The sequence below is a fragment of the Schistocerca cancellata genome, chromosome 8, assembly GCF_023864275.1.
Source record: "Schistocerca cancellata isolate TAMUIC-IGC-003103 chromosome 8, iqSchCanc2.1, whole genome shotgun sequence".
In the NCBI taxonomy this organism is placed as follows: Eukaryota; Metazoa; Arthropoda; class Insecta; order Orthoptera; family Acrididae; genus Schistocerca; species Schistocerca cancellata.
In genome coordinates, this window is record NC_064633.1 from 450,284,164 (window position 1) to 450,299,650 (window position 15,487).

General features: G+C 39.4%; 1 protein-coding gene across 3 annotated transcripts in view; it reads left to right on the top strand.

The window, feature by feature from the left end:
- Positions 1–15,106, top strand: part of LOC126095181 (vascular endothelial growth factor receptor 1) — a 549,049-nt gene extending 533,943 nt beyond the window's left edge. The window contains exons 24-26 of one of the 3 annotated variants that reach the window (XM_049909913.1): positions 11,359–11,464; positions 12,090–12,232; positions 14,112–15,097. In XM_049909913.1, coding sequence (XP_049765870.1) covers positions 11,359–11,464; positions 12,090–12,232; positions 14,112–14,688 — 826 coding nt within the window. In that variant the 3' untranslated portion in view covers positions 14,689–15,097. Of the gene's footprint in view, positions 1–11,358; positions 11,465–12,089; positions 12,233–14,111 lie in introns of all 3 variants that reach the window. The other 2 variants (XM_049909914.1, XM_049909915.1) reach the window with 2 other exon arrangements.
- Positions 15,107–15,487: the final 381 nt, after the last annotated feature.

A 15,487-nucleotide genomic window follows, 5' to 3' on the forward strand; every position in this document is an offset into this window, starting at 1 on the left:
TACCTGCATCTCGTAATTAAAAAACTTATCATCATTTTTTATGAATAATGCGTCTTCTTGTTTCTAATTACATATTGGATGCGAAATTCCTGTTTTCATTTCGAATAAAAATTCTTAGTTATCAATGTTTTATGAAAGACTGTTCATAAAAGTTGCTTAAATTATGAAAACATAACAATTTCATTTTTTAAATAAAAAATGAGTCCAAATCCTCTTTATTTGGACTTTTTTTACGTTTGCTACTGTACCATTACAATATAAACCTGACAGAACTGATACGGAGCCAAGTTGCGGGATTTGGCCTGAGAAGTAACAAGACTGTTAAGCTGCCAAACTTACTGAAACTAACGCATGCAGCTGTTTCACACATTACTGTCGAATGCTGGCAGGATATAGAACAGCTCTGTATAAAATAAGAGGAGAAAATTCAGCTCCTGGGTGGCTTCGTGGTTTCTGTTCTTGATAGGCTTGTTATCAACGTAGTAGGTGATACTTCCAGAACTGAAATGTATTTCTCGGATTCGGGTAAGGAGGGAGCTAAGAGATTACCAGACAACTGACTGTAATTAATACTTTCAGTGGCTTCAGTAATCAACAGTACAGTGAAATCCCTGCAGTATGCTTTTGCATTACACACAGCTCGCTCAGAAAAATTACCCTATGTTTAAGATAGAAATTTTCATAACTCTTGTTTGTAATTAGAATACTATGTCAGGTGAGAAAGAGTGCATTTTATGCTTTCGGTCTGGTCACCTAAGAAGTGCACGGTAGTGCTGGAATTATTTCTTTGCTCATCTTTTTTTATGTACGAACTGCAACTACTCACATATATTACAGCTTAGTTGGACCATTGGCTGTCCAGTGCTGTCCAGGTTTAATGTGCTGGTAAAGCTGTTGTTCCGCATTATTGCTCAGTCTACGTGCATGTAACAAGCATAAAACGTATCCATACGATCGTACTTGACTGTACTGGTCACAGCTTAGCTTCCGCTCCACGTGAAGAGAGATCCAATGAGATTCAAGCAAACATGGAAGAATGCGTGGCCTAACTGCAGTGTTTACATCAGGTCTATTTGTATGGTGAATAGAGTATAGTTACAGTGATAGAAAAACCTATGTTATGTGATTCTGAATGAGATATAGTACATCAAGGTTTGGGTTTTATCATACAATAATCCATTTGTGGTGCTGAGAAGCATAAAGCACATCATTGCCGATAGTGCAACTGTAGCATTTATGCTTTTGTCATATGTTGATCCTATGGTGGCTCAGGTTTGTCTGTAACTGGTTTCTCTAGTATTCACGTAAATATGGGGGTGTTGAAGGCGGTGTGCTTTTGGTCCTTGCGGCTCTCAGTGCCTCATTTGTATTCTAGTCAAGTGACCTTGTCGGTAGATAGTACGACTCGAATTTAATAATTTCCGCAAATGGCAGTTTGCGCTTAGAGCGGGTTGCTTACTGTGCAGGACTCTGCTTTCCTGTGTAGTGTCAACACGAATCTGTTGAACCTGTATTAAGGGCTAGCAGAAAAGAAAATTACTAGGAAAAACTGGCCGCAAAGAAAGTAGCCCCTCCCAGACCAGATCTGTTGCTTGAGAAAGTAATGAAATCAAATAAGTGTGACTACAGGCGAACATTTAACAAAGAAGTGTGTAACAAGCATAAGTTGTTGTGTGGGTGCAGTGTAACAGTGTCTGATTTTCAGCCTGGAAGTTAATGAATTAACTAATATATGATTTAGGGATACCATATGAGTTAGGGATGTTGTACATTTGTCCGAAAAAAATAAAGTATGAAAACTTCCACTTTCTCAAAAATGAGAAATGGAGAGTAGCCAAAGCTCCACTTAATTATTTACAAAACAACAAAATTCCACAAAAACAATTCTTCCTTTTTTTTAGAGAAGTTATGCATATTATTATTATTGTTGTTGTTGTTGTTGTTGTTGACAGTGGCTGAAGTTATATAAATATGTTGATAAGCATAACTGTTATACAGATACAGCAGATGCTATTAATTTCACATTCTGATATTTATCTGAAATTAAAAATTTGTGAACACCCAGAATGTATACATACGAGCTGCCACTGGTCATTCAGATTAAAACTTCTTGGTTCATCTTAGCTGTATTGCTGCAGGAGCCTTCCACAAAAGGATGTCCTTTCTCACCATGGTTAATGGCAGAGACACATGAAAGGAATGTAGTACATTCACTGAAGTAGGTTATTGAGGTTGACTTAGTATGATTACTTCAGAGGTGTTAATCTACTTGAGTCTTCCTTGACAATGAGATTAAAGTTCTTGTGTAGCATACGAAAGGGGGAATAAATTTTATACAAAGTACAGAAGTGACCAGTTCCAGCTTCCTAAGTACAGGCATGAAACACACAGTTGTAAATTCGTTTATATGACGTGTTGCATTCAGTAGGAGCTGCCAAGCTGTGTATTGTTAAGGTAATTCAAATTGACAAATTTCCCAATATCAAGAAAATAAGTAAGTTTGTGATGCTGCTGCCTTGGCCCACACCTCTTCTTGTGCCCACCTCTGCCCATGACTCCCTCTGCCCACCCCTGCCCTACCCATCGTGTATTGATAGATCATCCAGTCATTCAAACATAGATTTTTCCATAGGAACATGTTATGTGGTATATTCTGATCTGTGACACTTTTTTATCTTGATGATCAGGTTGTAAATAGTCATTAAATCATGTTAGTGCAATATATGGCATATGTCTTTTACCCTTGGGTGTATGGCCATAACAGACATTGCATCTTTGTGCATGTCACTTTCTGTGTTAGGTTTCATGAGACACATTACGCAACTGTAGTAGTACCTGTTGTCTCAGAATTCATTCCAGTTCTTGCATATCACATCCGAGGTGTTGCAGCTCCCATATTCCTGTTGCACATGCTATGATTGTATTAACTCTTCCTCATGTCTGACACTGGTTATGATTTGACAGTTTGTGCAGCATCGGTTTGATGTATATTTATTTTCAATACACAGTGTCCCAGGTTCTCACCAACCAACAAATCTAGAAATGGTAGTTGTTGGTCCATTCTTGGCTCCACAGTAAATATTATGTTGACATGGATAGTGTGCTGATGTCTTAGGAACTCGATGAACTATTCTTCACTAGGGCTCACCTTACGTGTACTGCATCTCAACTTTACAAGGTGCCAAGTCCGATGCCTGTCTTTTGAAATGTTGCATGAAGAAATTGGCAATTATGAGCAGAACAGAAATGACCTAGTAGATCTGATGGCATACTGAAAGATAAGCACAGATCCAATGCCACCGATCTCAAAGAATATGAATTGGTTAATAAATGAATCTTCTTTTTTGTAGATGTACATAGGAATATGCAGAACACAGGAGCCCTGCGACCTCACCTATAGGGGTCACCAAAAATTCATAAAGACAGTGTATCATTAAGACCAGTCTTAAGAGCTCCTGACTCAATTATATATAAACTGGCAAAACACAGTTTCTCCATTTCATGTTGTTCCTTTGTTTACAAAAGTGCCACTCATTGACTCTGTGGGCCATAACAGTTCCATTTTTGTGCAGGGTGTCACCAAGCTCTTTAATGAATGTCTTACCATGAGCTACTAATCTTTACAAGAATGTTAACAATGAGAGAGGTAAATGATAATTAATTGAAGCCCTCAGCTGCCGACCGGTGTTGTTGATATACCTCAATAGGGACAGTTAAAAATGTGTGCCCCAACCGGGACTCGAACCTGGAATCTCCTGCGTACATGGCAGACGCTCTGTCCATCTGAGCGACCAAGGACACAGATGAATAGCGCAACTGCTGGGAATTATCCCTTGCACGCTTCCCGTGAGATCCACATCATTATTATTAGTGACAATGATGCTATTGCAGCAATAGTGGTTACTCTAGGCAAAAATGTCATAAAGAAAACTAGGACAGTATTTATGTTTGGCTGAACTGGCAGTCAGTCAGCTTACTGATCAGATGAAATGAGTTCAATCCTGACAAATGCAAAGCAATTGTGGTTAAATCTGGAAGAAGTTTTAAACAGAAGTCAAGACAAATATGTACAGTTGACACAGAAATCCCATGGTTTAAATATACAAATCAGAAAATTTTATGGAAAAGAGACCACTACCCACTCACTACAAGGGAGACTGTAGGGAAATGAGTAGAGCAAACTTAATAGCAATTCAGGCAGCTGTAAGAATGGCCATGTTTGAAGCCCACAGTAACAGTCACTTCAGATATGGCAAAAGATGTGTCATAAACTCCTAGGAAGTTCTTATCATACAGATCAGTGAACATGACTGAACCTTTCAACCAGTCTGCAGTGTATCCATCTGATGTTTAAAGTGAAGACAGCAGACAGAAAGCAGAAATATTAACCCTCAAGTGGGCACAGCGTTTTTCGTAACGTGAGTGGACACTTAGCGTATTTTGTACACGTGTTAAGAATAGCTGTCCTCACGTTATTAAGGTGAATGTGTGTGGTGAAAATCGCAGTTTTATCTTAGTTTACTTAAACAATGATAAAATAAAATTACATAAAATGAGCTAAAGTACTGTTTAATCGAACAATAATGAAAGAAACTTCTTTATATCACTCTGTTGCCACAGACAGGTGTTACCCAACAGTAATGATGCACTCGAAGCATTAAGCAGCGCAGTTGCATCAGATCCCAGCTATCCACTTATTCAGTTACTAATTATCCCGTAAACAACTGCCTTAGTGTGGGATTGTGCGGTTAGCACATAATCAGTCATTTTATAGCATGGAGTGTAAATTTTTTCTTACCTAGCTTGTTTTTTGTTTCATATTACTGATGCCTACTTGTACGTGTGACAACATATTTTATCATTGTGTTAGCTAACAGAACAGGTATAGGCTCACATTTGTGAAAAAGCAATGGCATGATGCAGAACACTTTCATTTGTGGGTGGCGCACTTCATACATATGAGCACCCGTTTGAGGGTTAAATTCTGTATTTAGAAATGTATTTACACCCTATGATGCTACTGCACCAATGTTTGACCACGGCACAGTCACAATTGAGAAATGTTCATAGTAACACAATAGTAAATAATAATAATAATAATAATAATAATAGAGAACTTGAAAACCAACAAGACACTGTATCTGACAGAATTCCAGTGAGATTTTACATCAAAAATGCTTCTGAATTAGCCCTCTCCCTAGCTCATATTAATTCTGCATCTCTGGCACAGTGAGTAGTCTCCCATGACTGGAAAAGAGCACAGGTCATATCTCTCTCTCTCTCTCTCTCTCTCTCTCTCTCTCTCTCTCTCTCTCTCTCTGTGTGTGTGTGTGTGTGTGTGTGTGTGTGTGTGTGTGTGTGTGTGTGTGTGTGTGTGTGTGTAAAGGAAAGGGAAAGGTTGTTATCCAAAATCTCTAAAAGTCTGTCAGGAAGTTTCATATCAGCGCACACTCCGCTGCAGAGTGAAAATCTCATTCTGGAAACATCTCCCAGGCTGTGACTAAGCCATGTCTCCGCAATATCCTTTCTTTCAGGAGTGCTAGTTCTGCAAGGTTCGTAGGAGAGCTTCTGTAAAGTTTGGAAGGTAGGAGACGAGGTACTGGCAGAAGTAAAGCTGTGAGTACCGGGCGTGAGTCGTGCTTCGGTAGCTCAGTTGGTAGAGCAGTTGCCCGCGAAAGGCAAAGGTCCCGAGTTAGAGTCTCGGTCGGGCAGACAGTTTTAATCTGCCAGGAAGTTTCAATTCTAGGGATTGTTCGAGCGTAGGAATCCTTCTGCATATGCACTGACATGGTTACTCTGCAATTCACATTTAAGTGCCTGGCAAACGGTTCATCAAACCATCTTAAAGCTGTTTCTCTACGACTGAACTCTTGATCAGCACGTAGAAAAAATGAACATTTAAATCTTTCCGTGTGACTACCAATTCCTCTTATTTCAGTATGAAGTGATTTCTCTCTCTGTCAGTGGGTGCCAACAAAATATCTTCACATCTGGAAGAGAAAAAACAGTGAAAGAAATTTCACAAGAATATACTGCCGCAAAGAAATGTGCCATTGTTTTAATGATTGCCACCCCAGTTTGCGTATCATATCCTTGACATTCTATCCCGTTTTGCAATAATAGAAAATGAGCTGCCCATCTTTGAACTTTCTCGATGTCCTCCTCCAATCCTATCTGATGCAGATCGCACACTGCACAGCAATATGCCAGAAGAGGACAGTAAAGTTTAGTGTTGGCAGTCCCTTTAGTAGACTTCTATTTTCTAACTATTCTTCTTCTGATTCACAGTCTCTGGTTTGCTTTCCCCACAATGTAATGTATGTGACTGTTCAAATTTAAGGTTTTGGTAACTGTAATCCCAAAGTATTTAGTTGCACTCACAGCCTTTAGATTATTGTGGTTTATTGTGTAGCTGAAGTTTAGTGGATTTCCTTTAGATGCATGTGGGTGACTTCACACTTTTCATCAGTCAGTTACCATGTTTTGAACCATGCAGATACCTTGTCTAAATCATTTAGCAGTTGATCTTCATCATCTGAAGACTTTGACATGGTACATATCTGTGTCATCTGCAAACAATCTGACGGCCACTCAGATTGTCTAGTATATCGTTTATATAGATCAGGCACAGCAGAGGGCCTTTAACACTTTTTTAGGGAATGCCAGATATTACTTCTGTTTTACTCAATGACATTCCATCAGTTACTACGTACTGTGACATTTCTGACAGGAAATCATGAATGCAGTCATAAAACTGAGACATACTCATTTAGCACACAATTTGATTAGAAGTGAATTGTGAAGAATGGTGTCAAAAGCCTTCTGGAAATCTAGAAACATGGAATCAATGTGGCATCCCGTGTTGATAGCACTAATTACTTCATGAGAATCTACATCTAAACCATACTCCACAAGCAACGTAACGGTATGTGGCAGTGGGTGTTTCCTGGTACTATTAACTGATCCTCCCTTCCCTGTTTCACTCATGAATGGCACGTGGGAATAGTGACTGTGGTAAGCTTATGTATTGGTTCTAATTTCTAGAATTTTCTTGTTGTGGTCATTTCACGAGATGTGTGTGGATGGAAGTAATGTGCTGCCTGACTCTTACCAGAAAATGCTCTCTCAAGAGTTCAATAGTAAGCATCTTTGTGATGCATGATGCCTGTGTTATAGCATCTGCCACTGGAGTTTGTTGAGTATCTGTGTAACACATTTGCACCTACTAAACGATCCTGTGACAAAACATGCCACTTTTTGTTCTCTCTCTCTCTCTCTCTCTCTCTCTCTCTCTCTCTCTCTCTCTCTCTTCCCCCCCCCTCCCCTCTCCCCTCTGCTACCAGTCCTACCTGGGAAAAATCAGATTTATGAATAATATTCAAGAATCGATCAAACAAGTGCCTTGTAAACCATTTACTTTCTTGGTGGTTTACAGTTCTTAAGATTCTTCTTATGAATCTGTCTGGCATCTGCTTTTCCTACTTCATTTTATGTGATCATTCCACGTAAGTTTGCTGTGAATAGTTATTCCCAGATATTTTACAGTAGATGCTGTTTCCAGTAATTTGTCGTCAGCAGTGTAGTTGTACAACAGTGGTGTATGATGCATTACTGTTTTACATACAGTGTCAGCTGCAAGAGCCTGACCAATTCATCAATCGTCCATGGGTCATTCTGAAAATGGAAGCTGTCTTCTGGTATTGATACTTTCTTACATACTACCGCATTATGTCTGAACAGTCTTGAAGAGCTTGTGATGCTTTCTATTTCATCATTTATATACATTGTAAACAGTAATGGTTGTATCGCATTTCCTTAGGGTACTTTGTAATCTACCTTTATTTCTGACTGTTTTGTTTGATTATGAGTGATGCGTTGAGTTCTGTCAATGAGGTGATTCTGAATCCAGTTGCAAATTTGGTCTGACACTTGATAAGTTCTTTTTTTTCCCCCTCCTCTCTAAACAGCAGTTCGGGACAGTGTCAAATGCCTTCTTGAAGTCATGAAACACGGGATCAACTTAAGCACTATGGATCTCATGAAGGAATGGAGCGAGCTGCTTTTCACAAGATATCCATTTTTGGAATCCATGTTGAGTTTTTTTTATATAGAGGAGATTTTCATTCTCCAAAAGGTCATAAAAATTCTTGAGCATAAAATGCATTCCATATTTCTACAACAGATTGATGTCAATGATATAGGCTTATAATTATGTGCATCCTTCTTGAAAATGGGGAATGAACTGCACTTTCCTCTAGTCGCTAGGTGCTGTTGGTTTCTCCAGTAATCTATAATAACTGCTGCTAGAAGGGCAGCGAGTTCTTTCCCTTATATTTTTAGAATTGTATAGGACCTAGATCTGGTTCTGATACCTTTCCACTACTAAGTGAGGGGCAGGAGGTTGTCGTCAAGTACCTGCACAATGGTAGCCCCCTGACCACGCAGGGATCGTACCGCTGGTTCCTGCACTGCACCCCCACAACAAAGTACGATCTCAATGTGTTCCCTTCCCTTGCCACACTGTGGGAGGAAAGCAGAACGAAATGACAAGCAGAAAAATCCTCCCTCCCCCCCCTCCCCCTCCCCCATACCTGGTCTGTACTGGGACTGATGGGGTTACCTTTTTGGCCACAAAGCCTTTATCTTTCATGGGGGAAAAATTGAGGCCAAATATAGGGAAGTTGTAGCCATCTCTAAGATGAAAAGCAGTTCCCTCCACATTAAAACAACATTCACATGACTGTCACTCCCCACAAGTCTTAAAATGCTCCCAGGCATCATCTTTCACTGTCTTCTTCTTCTGCAATCTGACGATGAGCTGCAGGTCTACTTGGAGCAACGGGGTGTGCACTTCATCCGTTGTCCATAGGGGACCAAGGGAGAACAGAGTTCTTACTGGGGCCTGTATCTTGGCTTTTGAGGGAGATATGTTGCCTAAGAAGCTTGAGGTGATGGTCTACTGGTGTGACGTGAAACCCTGTGTTCCTCTTCCTGCAAGATGCTTCAGGTATATGAAGTTCAGACATATGTCTTCCCATTGCACTGCTACCATTGTCTGCAGGAATTGTGCATGTCTGCTGCACATGAACCTGGGTCATGACTTCCCCCCCACCTTCCCCTGGCCCCTTATGCCAACCAGTGGAATTGTAACGAATTCCCATGACCATCATGATTACCGAGGTTATTTTAAGAATTGAACTGACTGAGAGGGTATTGGGTGGAGTTCGTACGTATGTACTGGACTCTGTATACAGTGACCTTGTGCCTCTTGATACTCCATTGGAGGCTGTGGTTCTCTGGGCACATCTGGATTTTACCATCTGTAATTTGTATCTCCCTTCCCATGATGTCATGTCCCAGGATGTACTGTCTGCATTTTTCTCTCAGCTCCTGCCACCGTTCCTAGTGTTGGGGGGACTTCAATGCCCACAACCCATTGTGGGGTGGAACAATGATTAGTGGCCATGATAAACACATCAAAACTTTACTGGCACAACTTGATCTTTGCCTCTTGAGCTCTGGTACCCCCACACACTTAAGTGTCATACACGGGACTTATTCAGCGATTGATTACTCCTTTTGCAGTCCTGATCTTCACCCATCTACCCAGTGGAGGGCCCATGATGACCTTTGTGGTAGTGACCTCTTCCTGTCGCTCCCTCAGTGTTGCTTCTCTGGAAGCCCAGCCAGATGGATTCTCCGTAAGTCTGACTGGGATGGGTTCACCTTTGCTGTTGTCCTTAGCTCCCCATTGCAAGGCAGTATCAATGCAGCTGGTCAGCATACAATGGCATCCATTCTTTTGGAAGGCAACCAAACCAACCCTTCTTCCTCAGGATCCGTCCCTTGGAAGACTGTATCCTGGTGGACCCCAGAGATCACTGGGGCTGTTGGAGGTCATAGGCAGACTCCCCAATGCAACAAGTGGCAGCCTTCACTGGAGCATCTCGTTGCCTTTAAATGACTCTGTGCCCATGTTCCCTACCTCATAAAATGACGACAGCAAGAATCCTAGAAACGTTAAGTTTCCACCATTGGATCTCATACCTCTCCATCGCAGGTGTGAGCAAAGATCAGATGACGCTATGGCTTCCAGCCCCCCTGCAGGTGTACCAGTTATTTCCTAAGATGGTGCCATTTATACTGATCCAGACACTGTCACTGAGCATTTTTCTCACACATCTGCATCTGAGAAATAACAGACCGCCTTTCGGCTAAAAAAAAAAAGTGAGGGTAGCAAATGTGCTTACCTTTCACTACCCGCCCCTGGAGCCAATAATGCTCCATTCAGTGAATGGGAACTCTCCAGTGCCCTATCCCATTGCCATGTTACATCCCCAGGGCCAGACAGCATCCACAACCAAATGCTGAAATGTGAAACATCTTCAGCGGATTGTCAGTGTCACATCCTTGCCCTCTGTAATCGGATCTGGAATGACGGTGAGTTCCCATCTCAGTGGCGAGAAGGTGTGACAGTTCCAGTACTGAAATCAGTTAAGAACTCCCTCGAGATGGATAGTTATCATCCAGTCCGCACTACCGACGTTCTGTATAAGTGCTCAAAAGCATGGTGAGGAAGCAGCTGTGTTGGCTCCTTGGGTCTAGGGGCCTTTTGGCTGCATCTCAGGGCAGATTTCACAAATACTGCTCCACTGCTAATAATTTGGTACACCTGGAGCCCACCATGTGGACAGCCTTTGCACATTGTCAGCTTCTCATCACTGTCTTTTTTTTTTACTCAAAGATGCAGTGAGTGTTTCAAATATAACGTTTCATTGAGAAAATTTCAGTTTGTAGTAAAAGACTACTTTAAAGATTATCGTGAATAAAACATAAACACCAGGCTTTAAAGTAAAATGGATTAATCCATGTTGTATAATTGTTGCAAGATACCCCTCATTTCCGTATACACAGTCGTGTGTTTAATTTAGTGTTTATTTTTGTGATATTCCTATAAACATGGGTACAACATATTTTCATAATTGACTGGTAACCTGAAAAATCAGTTACCTGAACGCCACCTGTCCTCAATAGTTTTGGCTAATCTAAGCTCTGCTCTGTTCATAGAGGTTTTCTGCTCCTGGCATTCCTGCTTTTTGGTTGGAGTATTGATAGAGCAAGGAAGTTACTAGGAATAGCTGTCATGTAGGAAAACTTTTGCAACTGGTGGTGGTGGTGGTGGTGGTGGTGGTGGTGGTAGTAGTAGTAGTAGTAGTAGTAGTAGTAGTAGTCTCATAGCTTCCATAATTGTCCTTGTATTTGAAAGCTAAACTATTTAAGTTTGACATACATTGCAGATTTGTAGTGAGTCGTGGATAAGATATTTCAAATTTTACAGTTTTTTGCTTTTTTTGACAGCCACCAAACAATGCTGGATTGTTGGCACTTAAATCCAAACAAAAGACCTTCATTTACGGAACTAAGTGAAAGAATTGGGAATATGCTCGAAGATAGTGTGAAGAAAGTAAGTAATTACATTTAAAATTAGTCAGAATTTGTTCACTGTTATTCTGTTTAGGAAGCATAGTGGTTGCTTTTATGGAACTGCATTGACTTCTCATTAAGTTAACTTTGAATACCTGTTTCTAAAATCCTTTGCTTTTTTTTTAAAGAAATATAATGTGTGTCTTATTTGGTCAAATGTTCTATGTTCTACTGATGAAACATTGTCACTGGATTAGTTTTAAGAAGCATGCAGTAGCTTTTGTATAATAAGAACAGGATCTGCCTTGACACTACTAAGTCACAACAACTCGCAGATTAATTATAATAAATACATCTTACCTTACAGTGAAATATCATTGGCTTCCTAGGTAACATTGATTTAATTAATCACAATTTTGTGTAAATCTGTGTAAGTTCACATCTGTCATTAATTTCATATTTTACCTCCCCACCATTACCAGTGCTTCATGGCCTTTCAGTCTCATGATTCATTTTTGGCTTTAGTCTTAGCAGCATGCTTCATAGTTTCATGTTTTTACTTTTTTTGCTCCCTAATGACACTTTTGACTGAAATGAGACATCTTACTGACAAAAAATTAAGAAATTTAGTGTAAGAAACTCTACATTGTTCTGTTTAATTTCAGCACTATATTGATTTGAACGATCCATATATAGACATGAATTCAGAATGGATGCAGAACACACAAAGTGACTATCTCAGTATGATGAGTGCTCCTACGTATGGCAATCTAGTATCACCAATTGAAGATAATGATTACATCAACAGGTAATATTTAGCACATGTTCTGTAATAATCATCTGTTAAATGAAATCTTCTTGCACTTACAGCTGTATCAGGCAGTTAAGTTTTGCTACCGAATTTAGAGAAAATTCATTTACTTCTTGCCACTACAAGACCATTTACTCAAGCACAATCATGTATAGTTTGTCAGTATTGATACTTACCTGTTTTTGGAGGTTTAAAATGGTTTCAGAATTAATCACAGGTACAGGTACAGTATAGGTGTTATTGTTCTCCTGTTTCCAGGTGTAGGTAAACCCACTGATTTTCTGAGTAAGTTTCTCCAGGACAGTAGAGAATTGTCACACACATTGGAACCTGTGTGCTTCCAAACAGTTTCCAAGTGACTAAGATTTTCAAGAAAGTGGACTAGCATTATAACATGTAGTCACAATTATTACCCTGTCATTGAGATATGTTTGAGGAAGAGACTTCACTTTAGATTTAAAGTAATTTTGTGTTATAAAACCCATTTAATATGCATTGTGGAAAATAATACCTATTGTATAATTCTAGTATGCTTAAAGTCCAGTTAAATGGATTAATAGAAATTATATACACCAGTTTAAAAGTGTGGGATTGACCCAAGGACATGAATGTGCTTTTATATTAATACCGTCAAAGTTTCTACAGAATTTCAATAATTTTTTCCAGTATGGTTTACTCCAGAAAATGTGTTCAGATTCCCCCCACTGTTGGCAGATTCTCTGAATCATAAATTTATCATATTGAAAAAATAAGCCAATAAACATGTTTGACGTTCCTCCAGGTGAATCACTTCCGCGTTCTTGTACGTTGACTCGAAGGAAACACAAATGACATAAACAACAACCAAACTGTTCGTAAGACTAGTACTGAATGAGAATACATGTGCAGGGATATTGTAAAAATATGTAATGTAGAATTTACGTAAAATGAATTAGTTCATTGTGCTTTCAATAGAAAGAAAATCATTATTATTCTTTTATTTTTATTTTTTTATGGCATGTGTGAGATGACTTCAAAAAATAACTTCAAGAAATGATAAAACACTTTAACAAAGGTAGCAAGAATTTAGAGTAGAGGTCTGTTGTGTTTTCTGATGAAAGCTGGTTCTGCCTTGGTACCAGTAATTGCTGCGTTTTAGTTAGGAGGCACCCAGATGAGGGTCTGCAACCAACCTGTCCGTATCTTAGACTCCTTGGACTTACAGCTGGAATTGTGGTCTGTGGTGTGATTTCATATGACAGCAGGAGCACTCCTGTGGTTGTTCCATGTGCCCTGACTGCAAAATTGTATGTCAATCTGATGATTTGACCCGTCATGTTGCCCTTCATGAACAGCATTCCAGGGGGTGTTTTCCAACAGAATAATGCTCTCCTACATACTGCTGTTGTAACCAAACATGCTCTGAGTGTTGACACGTTACCGCAGCCTGCTGGATCACCAGATATGTCTCCAGTCGAGCACATATGTGACATCATCTGATAACAGCATCATCCACAAACAGCTTTAACGGCCCCTGTATTGACTGACCCAAGTGCAACAGGCATGGATCTCCATACCATAAATTAAAATCTGGCACCTGTACAACACAGTGTGTGCACATTATCGTACTTGCATTCAACAGCCTAGTGGTTGGACTAGTTATTAATATACCACCATTTTGCATTTGCAGTGGCTTTTCTTGCAGTTACACTAAGTGTGATCTTGCCATTTTAATCACTTAAATATGTTACCTAGACAAAATGTTCCATAATTTTATTACTCTACATTAATTACTTTTTGGCATTGGGATTTTTTCCATCAGTGTATTTAACTATTGTTCGGTATTTCAAAGTAACTTCACTGATCGCATGCTTTTATTGTTTTTCTTTCCATGCAGTCCTCTACCTGGTTCTGGTGCAGAAGCCACAGATGGTCCAGCCAGCTCAGGGTACATGTGCATGGGAAGTCCGTCAACTTCAGAAGGTGGTGTATTCAGCCCACACAGCAGCCATTCTGAAGGAAATGTTTTCACTTTTGATGGTTTGCCTCAAGCAAAGTCTCGTGTTAAAGAAGCAGAACTTATTCGTGGTCCAGAGTTGCGACCCATGCTGAAGAGCATGAGTGACTCTGAATCAGAACAACCTGCTGCTGACAGTGTAGGTACTGGTGCACAAAATGGACATAGGACGTATGTTAATGGAAATACTATAACTCCAAGTTTTTCAAATCCTGCTTACCATAACATTGGTCGCATCAATCCTTCGCCTGACAATTATGTGAATATGCCTCAACAGAAAAGTCTGTTAAAAGGAAAAGAGAAGGCTCTGCTAGAGACTTTTGATCACATGTCTGTATCTGGTCAAGATCCAAAAGGAAGTTTTGAAAATGATTTTCTCTCTTCTCAAGATGGTAGTGTGAAACATGAAGGTTACGTGAATTTTCCAAACAACAACACTGCTTCGTTTGCCTTCTAAAGAGGTGAAGCTTGGTAATGTTATGGAATTATTGTGAAGATTTGCACAGTTGATAACAGCTTATGCAAAATGCGTCTAGTCTCAATAAAGGTACAAATCTTAAAATTGCCAAACATTAAGCACAAATAGACTGTGAAACACCCTTTCACAGTAGAATTCTCCAGAGAGAGAAAACAGAAGCCATGTTAAAGTTTCAAGATTTTTTTTAATGCTTTTATGCATATTTTCATTTCATGTCATCAATTTTTTACTTCATTTTCATTTTATGTCATCAGTTTTTTACTTCATTTTAATTTTTAAGATTGATTGTACAGTGTGTATATAGTTTTAAGTATTTTATTGACAGAAAGGCGTTGAACAAAATGTAAGTAATTATTTTTAATAACAATGGTCTTTTGCCATAATTGTGTTAAATTTATTTTCATTTTTAATAAAGGACCCACAATCACTCATTCACATTTTATTTAACATAATGACTTTGGATTGTACCTTAATCCTATAGCAGATGTACGTGGTTGCTAGAAGAAACAAAGGAAAATCTTGGGTTCAAAATAATCATTCAGATTTGAAGAGAAGGAAATGAATCTCATCGGCATACAATTTGCAACCATAGGATTGTGAAATGATACTACAAGTGTTTCCAAACCTATCTCCAACATACTATGCAAATATTACACGAGATACTGTTTTTGACCAGGTCATAGGCATTAAGCCTGAAGACCTTACAAAATTGCTTGACACTGTGCTACAGCGTCTTCATTGCCACCACATTAAGTTTAGTTATTTGTGTATCATATCA